Raw genomic sequence first — 15447 nt, 5'->3', positions numbered from 1 at the left:
ACTGGACCCCAAACTAAATACAGACCCCAGACAAGACCCCTAAATAAATGCAGACCCTAGACTAGACCCCTAAATAAATACAGACCCAAGACTAGACCCCCTAAATGAATACAGACCCCAGACCAGACCCCTAAATAAATACAGACCCCAGACTAGACCCCTTAATAACTACAGAGACCAGACCCCCAAATTAATGCAGACCCCGGACCGGACCCCTAAATAAATACAGACCCCCAGACCAGATGCCTAAATAAATGCAGACCACAGACCAGACCCCTAAATAAATACAGACCCCAGACCAGACCCCTAAATAAACACAGACCCCAGACTGAACCCCTAAATAAATACAGACCCCAGACTAGACCCCTAAATAAATACAGACCCAAGACCATTGCCCTAAATAAATACAGACCCAAGACTAGACCCCTAAATAAATACAGACCCCAGAAAAGACCCCTAAATGAATGCAGACCCCAGACTAGACCCCTAAATGAATACAGACCCCAGACTAGACACCTAAATAAATACAGACCCTAGACCAGACCCCTTAATGAATACAGACCCCAGACCAGACCCCTAAATAAATAGACCCCAGACTAGACCCCTAAATAAATGCAGACCCCAGACCAGACCACTAAATAAATAGACCCCGGACCAGACCCCTAAATAAATTCAGAACCCAGACTAGACCCCTAAATAAATGCAGACCCCCAGACCGGACCCCTAAATAAGTACAGACCCCAGACTAGACCACTTAATAAATACAGACCCCAGACTAGAGCACTAAATGAATACAGAACCGAGACCAGACCCCTAAATAAATACAGACCCCAGACCCGACCCCTAAATCAATGCAGACCACAGACCAGACCCCTAAATATTTAATGACCCCAGACCAGACCCCTAAATAAATTCAGACCTCAGACCAGACCCCTAAATAAATACAGACCCCAGACTAGACCCCCAAATTAATGCAGACCCCAGACCGGACCCCTAAATGAATACAGACCCCAGACTAGACCCCTAAATAAATGAAGAACCCTGACTACACCCCTAAATGAATACAGACCCCAGACAAGACCCCTAAATAAATAGACCCCAGACTAGACCCCTAAATAAATGCAGACCCCAGACCAGACCCCTAAATAAATAGACCCCAGACCAGACCTTTAAATAATTACAGACCCCGGACCAGACCCCTAAATAAATGCAGACCCCCAGACCGGACCACTAAATAAATACAAACCCCAGACTAGACCACTTAATAAATACAGACCCCAGACAAGACCCCTAAATAAATTCAGACCCCAGACCGGACTCCTAAATAAATACAAACCCCAGACTAGACCCCTAAATGAATACAGACCCCAAACCAGTCCCCTAAATTAATGCAGACTACAGACTAGACCCCTAAATAATTACAGACCCCAGACCGGACCCCTAAATAAATACAGACCCCAGACTAGACCCCTAAATAAATGCAGACCCCAGACTAGACCTCTAAATAAATACAGACCCCAGACCACATCCCTAAATAAATGCAGAACTTAGACCAGACCCCTAAATAAATACAGACCCAAGATTAGACCCCTAAATGAATACAGACTCCAAACCAAACCCCTAAATAAATACAGACCGCAGAGCAGACCCCTAAATAAATACAGACCACAGACCGGACCCCTAAATAAATGAAGACCCCAGACCGGACCTCTAAATAAATACAGACCCCAGAGCAGACCGCTAAATAAATGCAGACCACAGACCAGACCCCTAAATAAATACAGACCCCAGACCAGACTCCTAAATAAATACAGACCCCAGACCAGACTCCTAAATAAATGCAGACCACAGACCAGACCCCTAAATAAATACAGACCCAAGACAAGACCCCTAAATAATTACAGACCCCAGACCGGACCCCTAAATAAATACAGACCCCAGACTACACCCCTAAATAAATACAGACCACACCCCTAAATAAATGCAGAACTTAGACCAGACCCCTAAATAAATACAGACCCAAGACTAGACCCCTAAATAAATACAGACTCCAAACCAGACCCCTAAATAAATGCAGACCCTAGACCAGACCCCTAAATTAATACAGCCCCAAGACTAGAGCACTAAATAAATGCAGACCCCAGACTAGACCTCTAAATAAATACAGCCCCCAGACCACACCCCTAAATAAATACAGACCCCAGACCAGACCCCTAAATAAATTCAGACCCCAGACCGGACCCCTAAATAAATACAGACCCCAGACTGAACCCCTAAATGAATACAGACCCCCAAACCAGACCCCTAAATTAATGCAGACTACAGACCAGATCCCTAAATAAATACAGACCCAAGACTAGAATACAGACCCCAGACTAGACCCCTAAATAAATGCAGACCCCAGACCAGACCCTTAAATAAATAGACCCCAGACCAACCCCTAAATAAATTCAGAACCCAGACTAGACCCCTAAATAAATGCAGACCCCCAGACCGGACCCCTAAATATATACAGGCCCCAGACTAGACCACTTAATAAATACAGACCCCAGACTAGACCCCCAAATTAATGCAGACACCATACCGGAACCTTAAATGAATGCAGACCCCAGACTAGATCCCTAAATAAGTACAGACCCCAGACCAGACCCCTAAATAAATTCAGAACCCAGACTAGACCCCTAAATAAATACAGACCCCAGACCAGACTCCTAAATAAATGCAGACCCCAGACCGGACCCCTAAATAAATACAGACCCCAGACCAGAAACCTAAATAAATACAGACACCAGACCAGACCCCTAAATAAATACAGACACCAGACCAGACCCCTAAATAAATACAGACCCAAGACTAGAGCACGAAATGAATACAGAACCCAGACCAGACCCCTAAATAAATACAGACCCCAGACCCGACCCCTAAATCAATGCAGTCCACAGACCAGACCCCTAAATATTTAATGACCCCAGACCAGACCCCTAAATAAATTCAGAACTCAGACCAGACCCCTAAATAAATGCAGAACCCAGACTAGACCCCCAAATTAATGCAGACCCCAGACCCGACCCCTAAATCAATGCAGTCCACAGACCAGACCCCTAAATATTTAATGACCCCAGACCAGACCCCTAAATAAATGCAGACCCCCAGACCAGACCCCTAAATAAATGCAGAACCCAGACTAGACCCCCAAATTAATGCAGACCCCAGACCAGACCCCTAAATAAATACAGACCCCAGACCAGACCCCTAAATAAATTCAGACCCCTGACCGGACCTCTAAATAAATACAAACCCCAGACTGAACCCCTAAATAAATACAGACCCCAGACTAGACCCCTAAATTAATACAGACCCCAAAACAGTCCCCTAAATTAATGCAGACCCCAGACTAGACCCCTAAATAATTACAGACCTCCGACCGGACCCCTAAATAAATACAGACCCCAGACTAGACCCCTAAATAAATGCAGACCCCAGACTAGACCTCTAAATAAATACAGACCCCAAACCACACCCCTAAATAAATGCAGAACTTAGACCAGACCCCTAAATAAATACAGACCCAAGACTAGACCCCTAAATAAATACAGACTCCAAACCAGACCCCTAAATAAATACAGACCCCAGACCGGACACCTAAATAAACACAGACCACAGACCGGACCCCTAAATAAATACAGACCCCAGACTAGACCCCTAAATAAATGCAGACCTTAGACCAGACCCCTAAATAAATACAGACCCAAGACTAGACCCCTAAATGAATACAGACCCCAAATCAGACCCCTAAATAAATAGACCCCAGAGCAGACCCCTAAATCAATGCAGACCACAGACCAGACCCCTAAATAAATACAGACCCCAGACCAGACTCCTAAATAAATGCAGAACCCAGACCAGACCCCTAAATAAATACAGACCCCAGACTGGACCCCAAAATAAATACAGACCCCAGACAAGACCCCTAAATAAATGCAGACCCTAGACTAGACCCCTAAATAAATACAGACCCAAGACTAGACCCCCTAAATGAATACAGACCCCAGACCAGACCCCTAAATAAATACAGACCCCAGACTAGACCCCAAAATGAATGCAGACCCCAGACTAGACCCCTAAATGAATAGACCCCGGACCAGACCCCTAAATAAATTCAGAACCCAGACTAGACACCTAAATAAATGCAGACCCCCAGAACGGACCCCTAAATAAATACAGACCAAAGACTAGACCCCTAAATGAATAAAGACCCCAAACCAGACCCCTAAATAAATACATACCCCAGACCAGACCCCTAAATAAATACAGACCACAGACCGGACCCCTAAATAAATACAGTCCCCAGACTAGACCCCTAAATAAATGCAGACCCCAGACTAGACCTCTAAATAAATACAGACCCCAGACCACACCCCTAAATAAATACAGACCCCACAGCAGACCCCTAAATCAATGCAGACCACAGACCAGACCCCTAAATCAAGACAGACCCCAGACCAGACTCCTAAATAAATGCAGACCCCAGACCAGACCCCTAAATAAATACAGACCCAAAACTAGACCCCTAAATGAATACAGACCCCAGACCAGACCCCTAAATAAATACAGACCCCAGACTGGACCCCAAAATAAATACACACCCCAGACAAGACCCCTAAATAAATGCAGACCCTAGACCAGACCCCTAAATAAATACAGACCCAAGACTAGACCCCCTAAATGAATACAGACCCCAGACCAGACCCCTAAATAAATACAGACCCCAGACTAGACCCCAAAATGAATGCAGACCGCAGACTAGACCCCTAAATGAATACAGACCCCAGACCAGACGCCTAAATAAATAGACCCCGGACCAGACCCCTAAATAAATTCAGAACCCAGACTAGACCCCTAAATAAATAGACCCCCAGAACGGACCCCTAAAAAGACCCCAGACTAGACCCCTAAATAAATACATACCCCAGACCAGACCACTAAATAAATACAGACCACAGACTGGACCACTAAATAAATGCAGACCCCAGACTAGACCTCTAAATAAATACAGACCCCAGACCACACCCCTAAATAAATGCAGACCTTAGACCAGACCCCTAAATACAGACCCCAGAGTAGACCCCTAAATGAATGCAGACCCTAGACCAGACCCCTAAATAAATACAGACCCAAGACTAGAGCACTAAATGAATACAGACCCCAGACCAGACTCCTAAATAAATATAGACCCCAGACCAGACCCCTAAATAAATGCAGATCCCAGACTGGACCCCTAAATAAATACAGACCCCAGACCAGACCCCTAAATAAATACAGACCCCAGACCGGACCACTAAATCAAGGCAGACAACAGACCAGACCCCTAAATATTTAATGACCCCAGACCAGACCCCTAAATAAATTCAGACCCCAGACCAGAACACTAAATAAATACAGACCCCAGACTAGACCCCCAAATTAATGCAGACCCCAGACCGGACCCCTAAATGAATACAGACCCCAGACTAGACCCCTAAATGAATGCAGACCCCAGACTAGACCCCTAAATGAATACAGACCCCAGACCAGACCCCTAAATAAATAGACCCCAGACTAGACCCCTAAATAAATGCAGACCCCAGACCAGACCCCTAAATAAATAGACCCCAAACCAGACCCCTAAATCAATGCAGACCCAAGACTAGACCTCTAAATAAATACAGACCCCAGAACACACCCCTAAACAAATGCAGACCTTAGACCAGACCCCTAAATAAATATAGACCCAAGACTAGACCCGTAAATAAATACAGACCCCAGGCCAGACCCCTAAATAAATACAGACCCCAGAGTAGACCCCTAAATGAATGCAGACCCCAGACTAGATCCCTAAATAAATACAGGCCCCAGACTAGACCCCTAAATAAATGCAGACCCTAGACCAGACCCCTAAATAAATACAGACCCAAGACTAGAGCACTATATGAATACAGAATCCAGACCAGACCCCTAAATAAATACAGACCCCAGACCAGAACCCTAAATCAATGCAGACCACAGACCAGACCCCTAAATATTTAATGACCCCAGACCGGACCCCTAAATAAATTCAGACCCCAGACCAGACCCCTAAATAAATACAGACCCCAGACCAGACCCCTAAATAAATACAGACCCAAGACTAGGCCCCTTAATAAATACAGACCGCAGACCAGACCCCCAAATTAATGCAGACCCCAGACCAGACCCCTAAATAATTACAGACCCCAGACCCGACCCCTAAATAAATACAGACCCCAGACCAGACCCCTAAATAAATACAGACCCCAAACCAGACCCCTAAATAAATGCAGACCTTAGACCAGACCCCTAAATAAATACAGACCCAGACCAGACCCCTAAATTAAAGCAGACCCTAGACCAGACCCCTAAATAATTACAGACCCCAGACCAGACCCCTAAATAAATACAGACCCCAGACCAGTCCCCTAAATAAATACAGACCCCAGACCACTTCCCTTAATAAATACAGACCCCAGACCAGACCCCTAAATAAATACAGACCCCAGACCAGATCCCTAAATAAATACAGACCCCAGACTGGACCCCTAAATAAATAGACCCCAGACCAGACCCCTAAATAAATGCAGACCCCAGACTAGAACCCTAAATAAATGCAGACCCCAGACTAGAACCCTAAATAAATAGACCCCAGACCGGACCCCTAAATAAATACAGACCCCAGACCAGACCCCTAAATCAATGAAGACCACAGACCAGTCCCCTAAATAAATACAGACCCCAGACTGGACAACTAAATAAATACAGACCCTAGACTAGACCCCTAAATGAATACAGACCCCAGACCAGACCCCTAAATAAATACAGACCCCAGACCGGACCCCTAAATAAATACAGACCCCAGACCAGACACCTAAATACAGACCCAAGACTAGACCCCTAAATATATGCAGACCCCAGACAAGACCCCTAAATAAATGCAGACCCCAGACTAGACCCCTAAATAAATACAGACCCCAGACCAGACCGCTAAATAAATGCAGACCACAGACTGGACCCCTAAATAAATGTAAACCCCAGACCAGACCCCTAAATAAATACAGACCCTAGACCAGACCCCTAAAAAAATGCAGACACCAGACCCCCTAAATAAATACAGACCCCAGACTAGACCCCTAAATAAATACAGACCCCTAAATATAAACCCAGATTCTATATTGTGGATGAAAAGGGTTTTGCCAATAACCTGAGCAAATAACCGTTGTTTATCTCTACTGTAGGAGTGGCATGTATTGCTACTGTGTTCTGCAGACCCCTGACCAGGCCATAAGAAACCCTGGTTGGGAAACACAGCTCTGGACACTAGACTGGCACTCATGATGCCCACATCAGACATGGCAGAGCAGGTTACTGCCAGGCAGGTGCCACCTGAGGATTCCATGACCTCTGACATCATGTGACCTGCACACGACCAACTGTCGTTTACTTTCAACTGTCGACGGCAGCGATCGGACTGAAGTCTACAGGTAGGAAGATATTGGTGAAAATGGCGTCCAATGGACATGGAGAAGACGGCGAGAAGAGAGAAGAGGAGAAGAGGAAGAGGGAGGAGGACAGCGTCACCGGATTCAAGAAGAAGAGGAGAGGAGCCAAGGACAGAGGATTGGAGGATGAGGAGCCAAGACCTGGGAGCAGCCAAGACCCTGGAACATCCAGCCCCTATGCCAGGCTTACCATCAGCCGCTTCACCATCCACCAGGTCCTGGGTAGGGGCAGCTTTGGCAAAGTGAGTATAATATCTAAATATTTCATTTTATAGGGTGGTAAACCTAAAGTTGACCTTTTATCTCCATCAATTGTTCTCTGTTGTCACCATGTTATGCTGGATGGATGATGGGTGTAGTGTTCTCCTATGGGATGCCTAATAGGACATCCAGAAGTATTCCTGCCCCCATAACCACTACTTTAGTTTTTCATTTTAGTATTTTTCTGTCGACATATGAGAGATTTTGACTTTTTGGGGCACGAGTTGTAGTTTTTAATGGCTCCACTCAATGTACCATATCATTTACTGGGAACATTGTAAAAGGCTGTTTTTTTTTTAGGTGAAATAGAAAAAAAAAACAAAACAGCAATTCCTCCATTGGTTTAATAATTTGGCTTTTATGGTGTTAACTAAGAGGTAAAAATGACACGTTACCTTTATTCTGCGGGTCAGTACAATAACGGGATACCAAAATTATATTGTTTTATTTTTTATACTTTTTATCCAATAAAAACAATTTATAAAAAAAATTATTTGTTGTGTCTCCATATTCTGAAACCCAGAATTGTTTTTATTTTTCTGTTGATGGGGCGGTGTAAGGACTTGTTTTTTGTGGGGCGAGCTGTACTGTTTATTGGTACTATTTTGGGTTACATAAAACTTTTAATCACTTTTTAACTTTTTATTCCATTTTTCGAGGAGCTAAACAAAACGAAATAGAAAAAAGTTTATTTATTTATTTTGACTGCAATATTTATGTATCGCTTGAATTGTTCTTTTAGCCTCCTCCTATTAAGCTTAGTAGGAGGACCAAGTTGGCAGACCTTGGGGTCTTCATTAGGCCCCCTGGCTGCCATGACAACTATCTACACACTGTGATCGCGTTGCGGGTAGGGGTTATGGGGTGACAGCGGGAGCTTACCTCTATTTAACTGTTTAGATGCCACGGTCGCTATTATAGCGTATGATCCTGCTCCATACTACCCCCACCAACTAAGATAATTATGTCAAATGTGGGTAAGGCGTGAAGACCTCTCCATACAGGACCCAACAGCAGACACTGCATTATGCTGGGAGCTCAGCTTTGTTCTGCTGTAGAGTCCTGGGCACTACCCGACTGACCCACCTCTCTGTCCACCCCTGTTCCTTCTTCTTCTCATGAGGAATCTCCATTTGTTTTCCTCAGGTGGTCCTGGCATCAGTCCCCGGCCGAAACACCTACATGGCCGTAAAAATGATCACCAAACGGGACAATACGGACGAAATTATGAGAGAGCGGCGGATACTCCTAGCGGCCAGACACTGCCCGTTCCTATGCCACCTCTATGCCGCACATCAATCTGAGGAGCGGGCATTTTTTATCACGGAGTATCTGTCCGGTGGCAGCCTGGAGGCTTTGATCAGGATGTGCGACTGCTTGAACATCGGCAACGTAAGGCGAGTAAATAATCAGGAGACTGAGGGGGGTGGAAAGAAGAAAAGGTGAGGGGGGAGGTCAGATGAAGGATAATGCAGAGAATGCAGAATACAGGCTGCCATAATCAGCGCCTCCTCTCTGCTAGAGACCGCACACACTCCATCATAACATGATATTAGGGAATTGATAGAGGAAGATTTCATGACATTGAGACTCCGCTCTGTTCTCCCCATCAGATTCTACACAGCAGAGATGATATGTGGCCTCCAGTTCCTCCATGGACACAACATCGTCCACCGGTAAGCAGAACTTCCCCCTTCTTTCATTCTCCTTTACATGCTGGAAACAGTGCACCCAGCTTTCCTACATTCCTGAATGGCTATTCTGCTTGGTGGTGCAATGACCCATCCCCCGTCTCCTGGATCACTGGGCGGATTTGTCATTCTCTCGTCTTATTTCTTTGCAGAGATCTAAAGCCGGAGAATATAATGCTGGATGCAGATGGCCACGTCCGTATCATCGACCTGGGATTGGCCCAAGATGGCGTCACCGCCTCCAATAAGATCCGTGGAGTGACGGGAACGTTGCATTACATGGCCCCTGAGGTGCTTCTTAGAAAAAAATACGGCACCGCAGTTGACTGGTGGAGCCTGGGGATTGTGGTGTCCAGGATGGCAGCAGGCCGCTCCCCATTTTACAACGGCCCCGTCAGGCAAATGGCTATCAAAGCCATCACCACCGCGAAGCCTAAATTTCCAACTTGGCTTAATCCTGACGTGAAACATCTGACCAAGAGACTGGTCCGTAAAAATTCTAAGAGGCGCCTCGGTGTGTGCGGGAACATCAGAGAGCATCCATTCTTCTCCACCATCGGCTGGGAGGAACTGCAGGAGAGGAGGGCACAGCCACCATTTACACCATTTGTGCCCGTTCTGGAGAACCAACATCTGAAGTGGCCAGAGAATAACAAAGCCCTTCACCCCTTGGCCGGGTTCAGCTTCATGTCACCAAGCTGGACCCGATAAGATCTCAGGACAAGGGCCCAGAACTTCATGCCTCCTGACCCGCGCCTCAAGTCTCTGCTGCTGTATGTCACCTCGGCTGCCCAGACCATCATCTCTCTCCTTACCATCTTCATGCCACACCTCTGCCATCTTGCTCCTGCACCAGAGCCTTGACTTGCCATCCTCCAATCCCGGGCAGGCATCTGACATCACTCCAGCCTGAAGATCCTCTACACCCCCCAGGAGCGGCCTGTGCTTAGTTTCCATCTGGGGAGATCAGGAATAATAGCCGCATGTTGTAGTCCTGGGGCCGGAGCGGCCATTATACCTGATCTCACCTCAGCACAGGCCAGGTAAGTAATGCACCCACATCACCCACATCAATCACATCACCCACATCACCCACATCACCCACATCACCCACATCACTCACATCACCCACATCACCCCACTATATAATAAGTATAGACACCACACTACATGATAAGTATAGACACCCGCATATAGACACATAGTACATTTAGATTAGACTTTAGCCTTTGATCCTGGGATTATTCTGATCGCCATATTTGGGGTCAGGAAGGAATTTTCCCCTCTTAATATGAGGACAATTGGCTCATTCCTCAAAGGGGGTTTTCGCCTTCCTCTGGATCAACACGGCCTTAAATAGGTTTAGGATGATAGAGTAATAAGTAGTAACACACATAAGTAACAAAATATAAATATAGAAAATAATTAAAAAATAATCTTAATTTAATACAATTTATAGTTTACACATAAATAAATATAGTAGTTCATTAAAAATAATAATAAAAAAAATGAATAATTTCCCCCTAGTCTTTCCCCATATTACACATGTTACACTTCAGCCTTTGATCCTGGGATTTATGCCGATCGCCATATTTGGGGTCAGGAAGGAATTTCCCCCCCTAATATGAGGACAATTGGCTCATTCCTCACAGGGGGTTTTCGCCTTCCTCTGGATCAACACGGCCTTTAGATAGGTTTAGTATAATAGATAAATAGATGACACATACATATACACAGTATATAATAATAGTAGTCTTAATACTTCTAGAATAATCTCCTAATAATAAAATATAACCTTCCCTTATCTGTAAATAAAACTTTCCTTTTACCCCCTACATCTTTGTGTTTGTCTTTATTCCCATTGGACTTCTGTGTAGTAAATGTTGTCCGAGCTCTGAGACCCCCAACAATCACTAGAACGAAGCAGCTGAAGGTCTCGTGTGAGTGCTCAGCCGCTTCCTGTCTGTTCGGCTTTTTCCGGAAAAATGTATCGGCTCATAGACTTTCTATTGAGTCCGTTCACCGATACATTTATTTCTGGAAAAAGCCGAACAAACACGAAGCAACTGAGCGCTCACACGGGGGCTTCAGCTGCTTCATTCTAGTGATGGGTGGGGGTCTCAGTGCTCGGACCCCCACCAATCCAATCTTCTGACGTGTCACTATGTCACTATGACATGTCAGAAGTTTGTCAAACGTTTAGCTACACTTTAAAGGTATATGTCAGATTTAAAGCCCAAATGTGGTGTGAACAGAGCCTTACAGGGGTTGTCAGGTTTTTACAATACCGTTTTGCTAGAGGGGTCCAGTAATCTGTGGGGAACTTGCTGCAAGAGTTTAATTTCCCTACAGCATCTCTAAAGGGGAAGTAAAGTATTACACAGTTCTATAATCACCGGGCTGGGCATGTAATACATGGATGTGATGGTCCTCCTGAGCAGGAGATGATGTTTGTAGCCCCTCTCCATTCTGGATAATTAATCAGGGTCCTGAACGGGGGAACCAACACTATTACCCCAAAATTCCCTAATAGGGCATTTGAAAATGGGTTTTCCAAACCAGAAAACAGCTTTAATGGTTATATAATGATAAGTGAGAGTTTGTTACAATGTATCAGCGCAGGAGAGAGCTGAAGTACAGGCTATTTAGATTGTGGAAGATTATCTAAACGGGATACACTGAATGGGGCACAGTGGGGGATGGAGGATCGGCTACAATGCTGCCCCCTACAGTCAGGGCCCTCACCTCATGGATGCTCCTGTTACCAGATCCTTCACACCAGAGATCAACATTCATGAAGAAGAAAAATCCCCTGCAGAGACGTCCACACCGAGAGATCCAATAGGACTGGTCTATACAAGGAGTCGTCATATCCGGGGGCATATTTACAGCCATGCCCCCATATAATAAATACTTTATTCCTGTATACATGAGAAGTTCTACAACTTTATAATATCATTTATGTTTCAATTACTCACCATTTTCAAGATCTGTTTGCTGTCAGTGAATGAGGACACTCTTGCTTACATTCAGATGCAGTGAACCTGTACATCGCTAGTCCTGCTCTCAGCTAAGAAACATAAAGTAGATTAGGAAGTTGTAGAACTTTTCATTTATACAGCGATTAAGCTTTAGTTACATAAAATCGGAAAACACAGGAAGAGGATTCATTATCGGTAGTACTACAGTGATCTGGTGCCCGCAGGTATCTAATGGTAAATACGGCCCTGGTGGGTACCTCACCTTTATGTGACAGGCCATAAAATGTCATATAGGAAAAAACGTAAGAAAGAACTTACCATACGGGGATCATATATGTTATGTCGCTGGAAGAAACCTGCAGTACCGACACCAATGGAACATGAGGATGACTCCACTCAATGTGCCGTCCATCACCCCCATCATCCCACGCGTTTCACTCCACCTGTGACTCTGCAAACTAATGTGAATACTAACTAAACACAAACTCTGACCGGCCTCATCACTTGTCCCTATTGTCATACAGCCGCCTCCGATCCCTAATCCAGTGGTGGTGAACTAACCCTTATCCACTTACATGTGGTTTCCAGTAGTCAGTAGTACATAGAGTATCCAAAGTCTGGTGGCCAGTGGTACATAAAGTATCCACAGTCTGGTGGTCAGTGGTACATATAGTATCCAAAGTCTGGTGGCCATTGGTATATATAGTATCCACAGTCTAGTAGTCAGTGGTACATATAGTATCCAGAGACTAGTGGTCAGTGGTACATATAGTATCCAGAGTCTGGTGGTCAGTGGTACATATAGTATCCAGAGTCTAGTGGTCAGTGGTACATATAGTATCCAAAGTCTGGTGGCCAGTGGTACATAAAGTGTCCACAGTATGGTGGCCAGTGGTATATATAGTATCCACAGTCTGGTGGTCAGTGGTACATATAGTATCCGGAGTCTTGTGGTCAGTGGTATATTTAGTATCCAGAGTCTAGTGGTCAGTGGTACATATAGTATCCAGAGTCTAGTGGTCAGTGGTACATATAGTATCCATAGTCTGGTGGTCAGTGGTACATATAGTATGCAGAGTCTGGTGTTCAGTGGTATATATATATAATATCCAGAGTCTAGTGTTCAGGGGCACACGTGGTCATAAACGGCTGTTTGGACACACGGCAGGGTTCAGAAGGGAAAGAGCGCCATTTGGAGTTCAAATTTAGCTGCAATGGTTTGCGGAGGCCATGTCACATTTGCAAAGCCCCTGAGTGGCCAAAACAGTGGAAACCCCCCAAAAGTGACTCCATTTGGGAAACTACACCCCTCAAGGAATTTATCAAGGGGTATAGTGAGCATTTAAAAAAATATGTCAATTAAAAATCCATGGGCTTCTCTAAGGGACGGACCCTGGGAGGCGTGGTGCTTTAGCATACCCGTGGTGATGCCACTGTAGCTTATATGATCACGGCTAGTGGTTTAACCCCTTCCCGACATTTGCCGTATAGATACGTCATGGAAAGGCATGACTTCCCGCAAATTGCCGTATCCATACGCCAAATGAAGAAGGGGTTACAGTGTAAAAAATAAAAGTTACAAAGTAAAGATGGCTGCTGTTCATAACAGCAGACCATCTTTACGCGAGGGCTAGGGGGGTGGCTCAACCGCCCCTCATCGGCGATCGCTGCAATTGGCCGGTCAATTCAGACCAGCCAATTGCGGCCGTTTGCGGCTTTCACCAATCACTGTACCACAGGGCACAGTGATATGGTGGTGATTGGTGCTGCCTAGGACAGCACCAGTCCCTGCCATGTAGCGATGACGAGGTGGCAGGGATGCCATCCCCCCGATCGCTACGATTGGTTGGTCTGCACCGATTGACCAATCGCAGCCATGTCGAGTGTTTGAAACACCCTCCACCAGCTCTGCCCAACTCATTCCGGTTAGGAACGGTGAGCAGAGCTGGTGTGACCGTCTGTGAGCCATACTTACCGAATCTGAGGCCTTCTGTGCTGCCATCCTGCTGTGACGTCTTCATCTGACTGCTTCCTGCTGCAGGTAATTTTTTCTGACGCTACGTTTTTTTCATCTTTTTCTACCCGCACCAATTTACTGTGTGCTTCCTGTGCCGCTGAGCGCTGATCAGTGACCGTCATCACTGATCGGATCAATTATAGGTGCAGGGTTTTTATTTTGTGGCCTTTTTTTTACTGCACCTTTTTTTTGGGTGCGCCCTGGGGCCACTGAGTGCTGAGTCTAATAATCAGCCTCAGTGGTCATTTGTTTACGCAGGGTAGCGTTAGGGCGTTAGAGTAGCGGACGTTTACTGATGTCCGTTTTGTAAAATAAATATATAGCAGAAGTTATAGCTATATGTTATTTATACAGTTTGAGTAAATCTACAGCTTCTCGTCAGCGTCTGTTTACTGACGGACATTCAGCTTTTTGTAACTGAAGTTCGGTCACTACATTTTTGATAGCGCAGCGACACAGTTGTAGCTCAAGTTTTTTCACAGTTCTATATTGAACGTGCAGTAAATTTCTTTCTCCTAAATTTTTCTTATAGTTCTTTTTGTTTTCCTATAAATGTCATATACACGTGTAAAAGCATAACATACACAACCACCTCTATAAAAATAAATGGAGTATTACACGTGTTGAAGCACTACTTACCCCCCTAATAAAAATGTCCCAATCATCTCAATGGGTCTATTCAGCGGAAGAGGCATCCGCCATCCTGGTCCTGACACTGAATCAGCCAGCGCGGGAGAAGAGGAAATTGCCCCATTCCTATTGACCTCCTCATCATCATCATCCTCATCCAGTGATGAGGAACCCCCGCAAAGACGCCCCAGGACATCAGCTGAGGCAAACCCACAAATGAGTGATACCCTGTGGAACCCACCCCCTGATAATTATGAGCCTCACATTCCGGATTTCACAGGGAGCTCAGGAATTCGGTTAGAGACTGTAGGCCTCAC

The 15447-nt window shown here is 45.3% G+C and overlaps 1 protein-coding gene across 1 annotated transcript; it reads left to right on the top strand.

Annotated features, from left to right (window-relative positions):
* Window positions 1-7497: 7497 nt before the first annotated feature.
* Window positions 7498-11326, top strand: LOC142701748 (protein kinase C delta type-like). Its single transcript, XM_075848157.1, has 4 exons — window positions 7498-7792; window positions 8958-9208; window positions 9425-9487; window positions 9655-11326. The coding sequence occupies exons 1-4, from the start codon at window positions 7553-7555 to the stop codon at window positions 10211-10213; spliced, it is 1113 nt and encodes a 370-aa protein (XP_075704272.1). The 5' UTR covers window positions 7498-7552; the 3' UTR covers window positions 10214-11326.
* The last annotated feature ends 4121 nt before the right edge of the window (window positions 11327-15447 follow it).

Source organism: Rhinoderma darwinii, unplaced genomic scaffold (assembly GCF_050947455.1).
Source record: "Rhinoderma darwinii isolate aRhiDar2 unplaced genomic scaffold, aRhiDar2.hap1 Scaffold_2185, whole genome shotgun sequence".
Lineage (NCBI taxonomy): Eukaryota > Metazoa > Chordata > Amphibia > Anura > Rhinodermatidae > Rhinoderma > Rhinoderma darwinii.
This window is presented reverse-complemented; position numbering and strand designations above follow the sequence as displayed.

Bases quoted from the DNA above. Each gene is read 5' to 3' on its own strand.
- LOC142701748 (XM_075848157.1), top strand. From the start codon at position 7,553: ATGGCGTCCAATGGACATGGAGAAGACGGCGAGAAGAGAGAAGAGGAG. The intron at 7,793-8,957 runs GTGAGTATAATA...TGTTTTCCTCAG, and splicing joins GTAGGGGCAGCTTTGGCAAA to GTGGTCCTGGCATCAGTCCC. The intron at 9,488-9,654 runs GTAAGCAGAACT...ATTTCTTTGCAG, and splicing joins GGACACAACATCGTCCACCG to AGATCTAAAGCCGGAGAATA.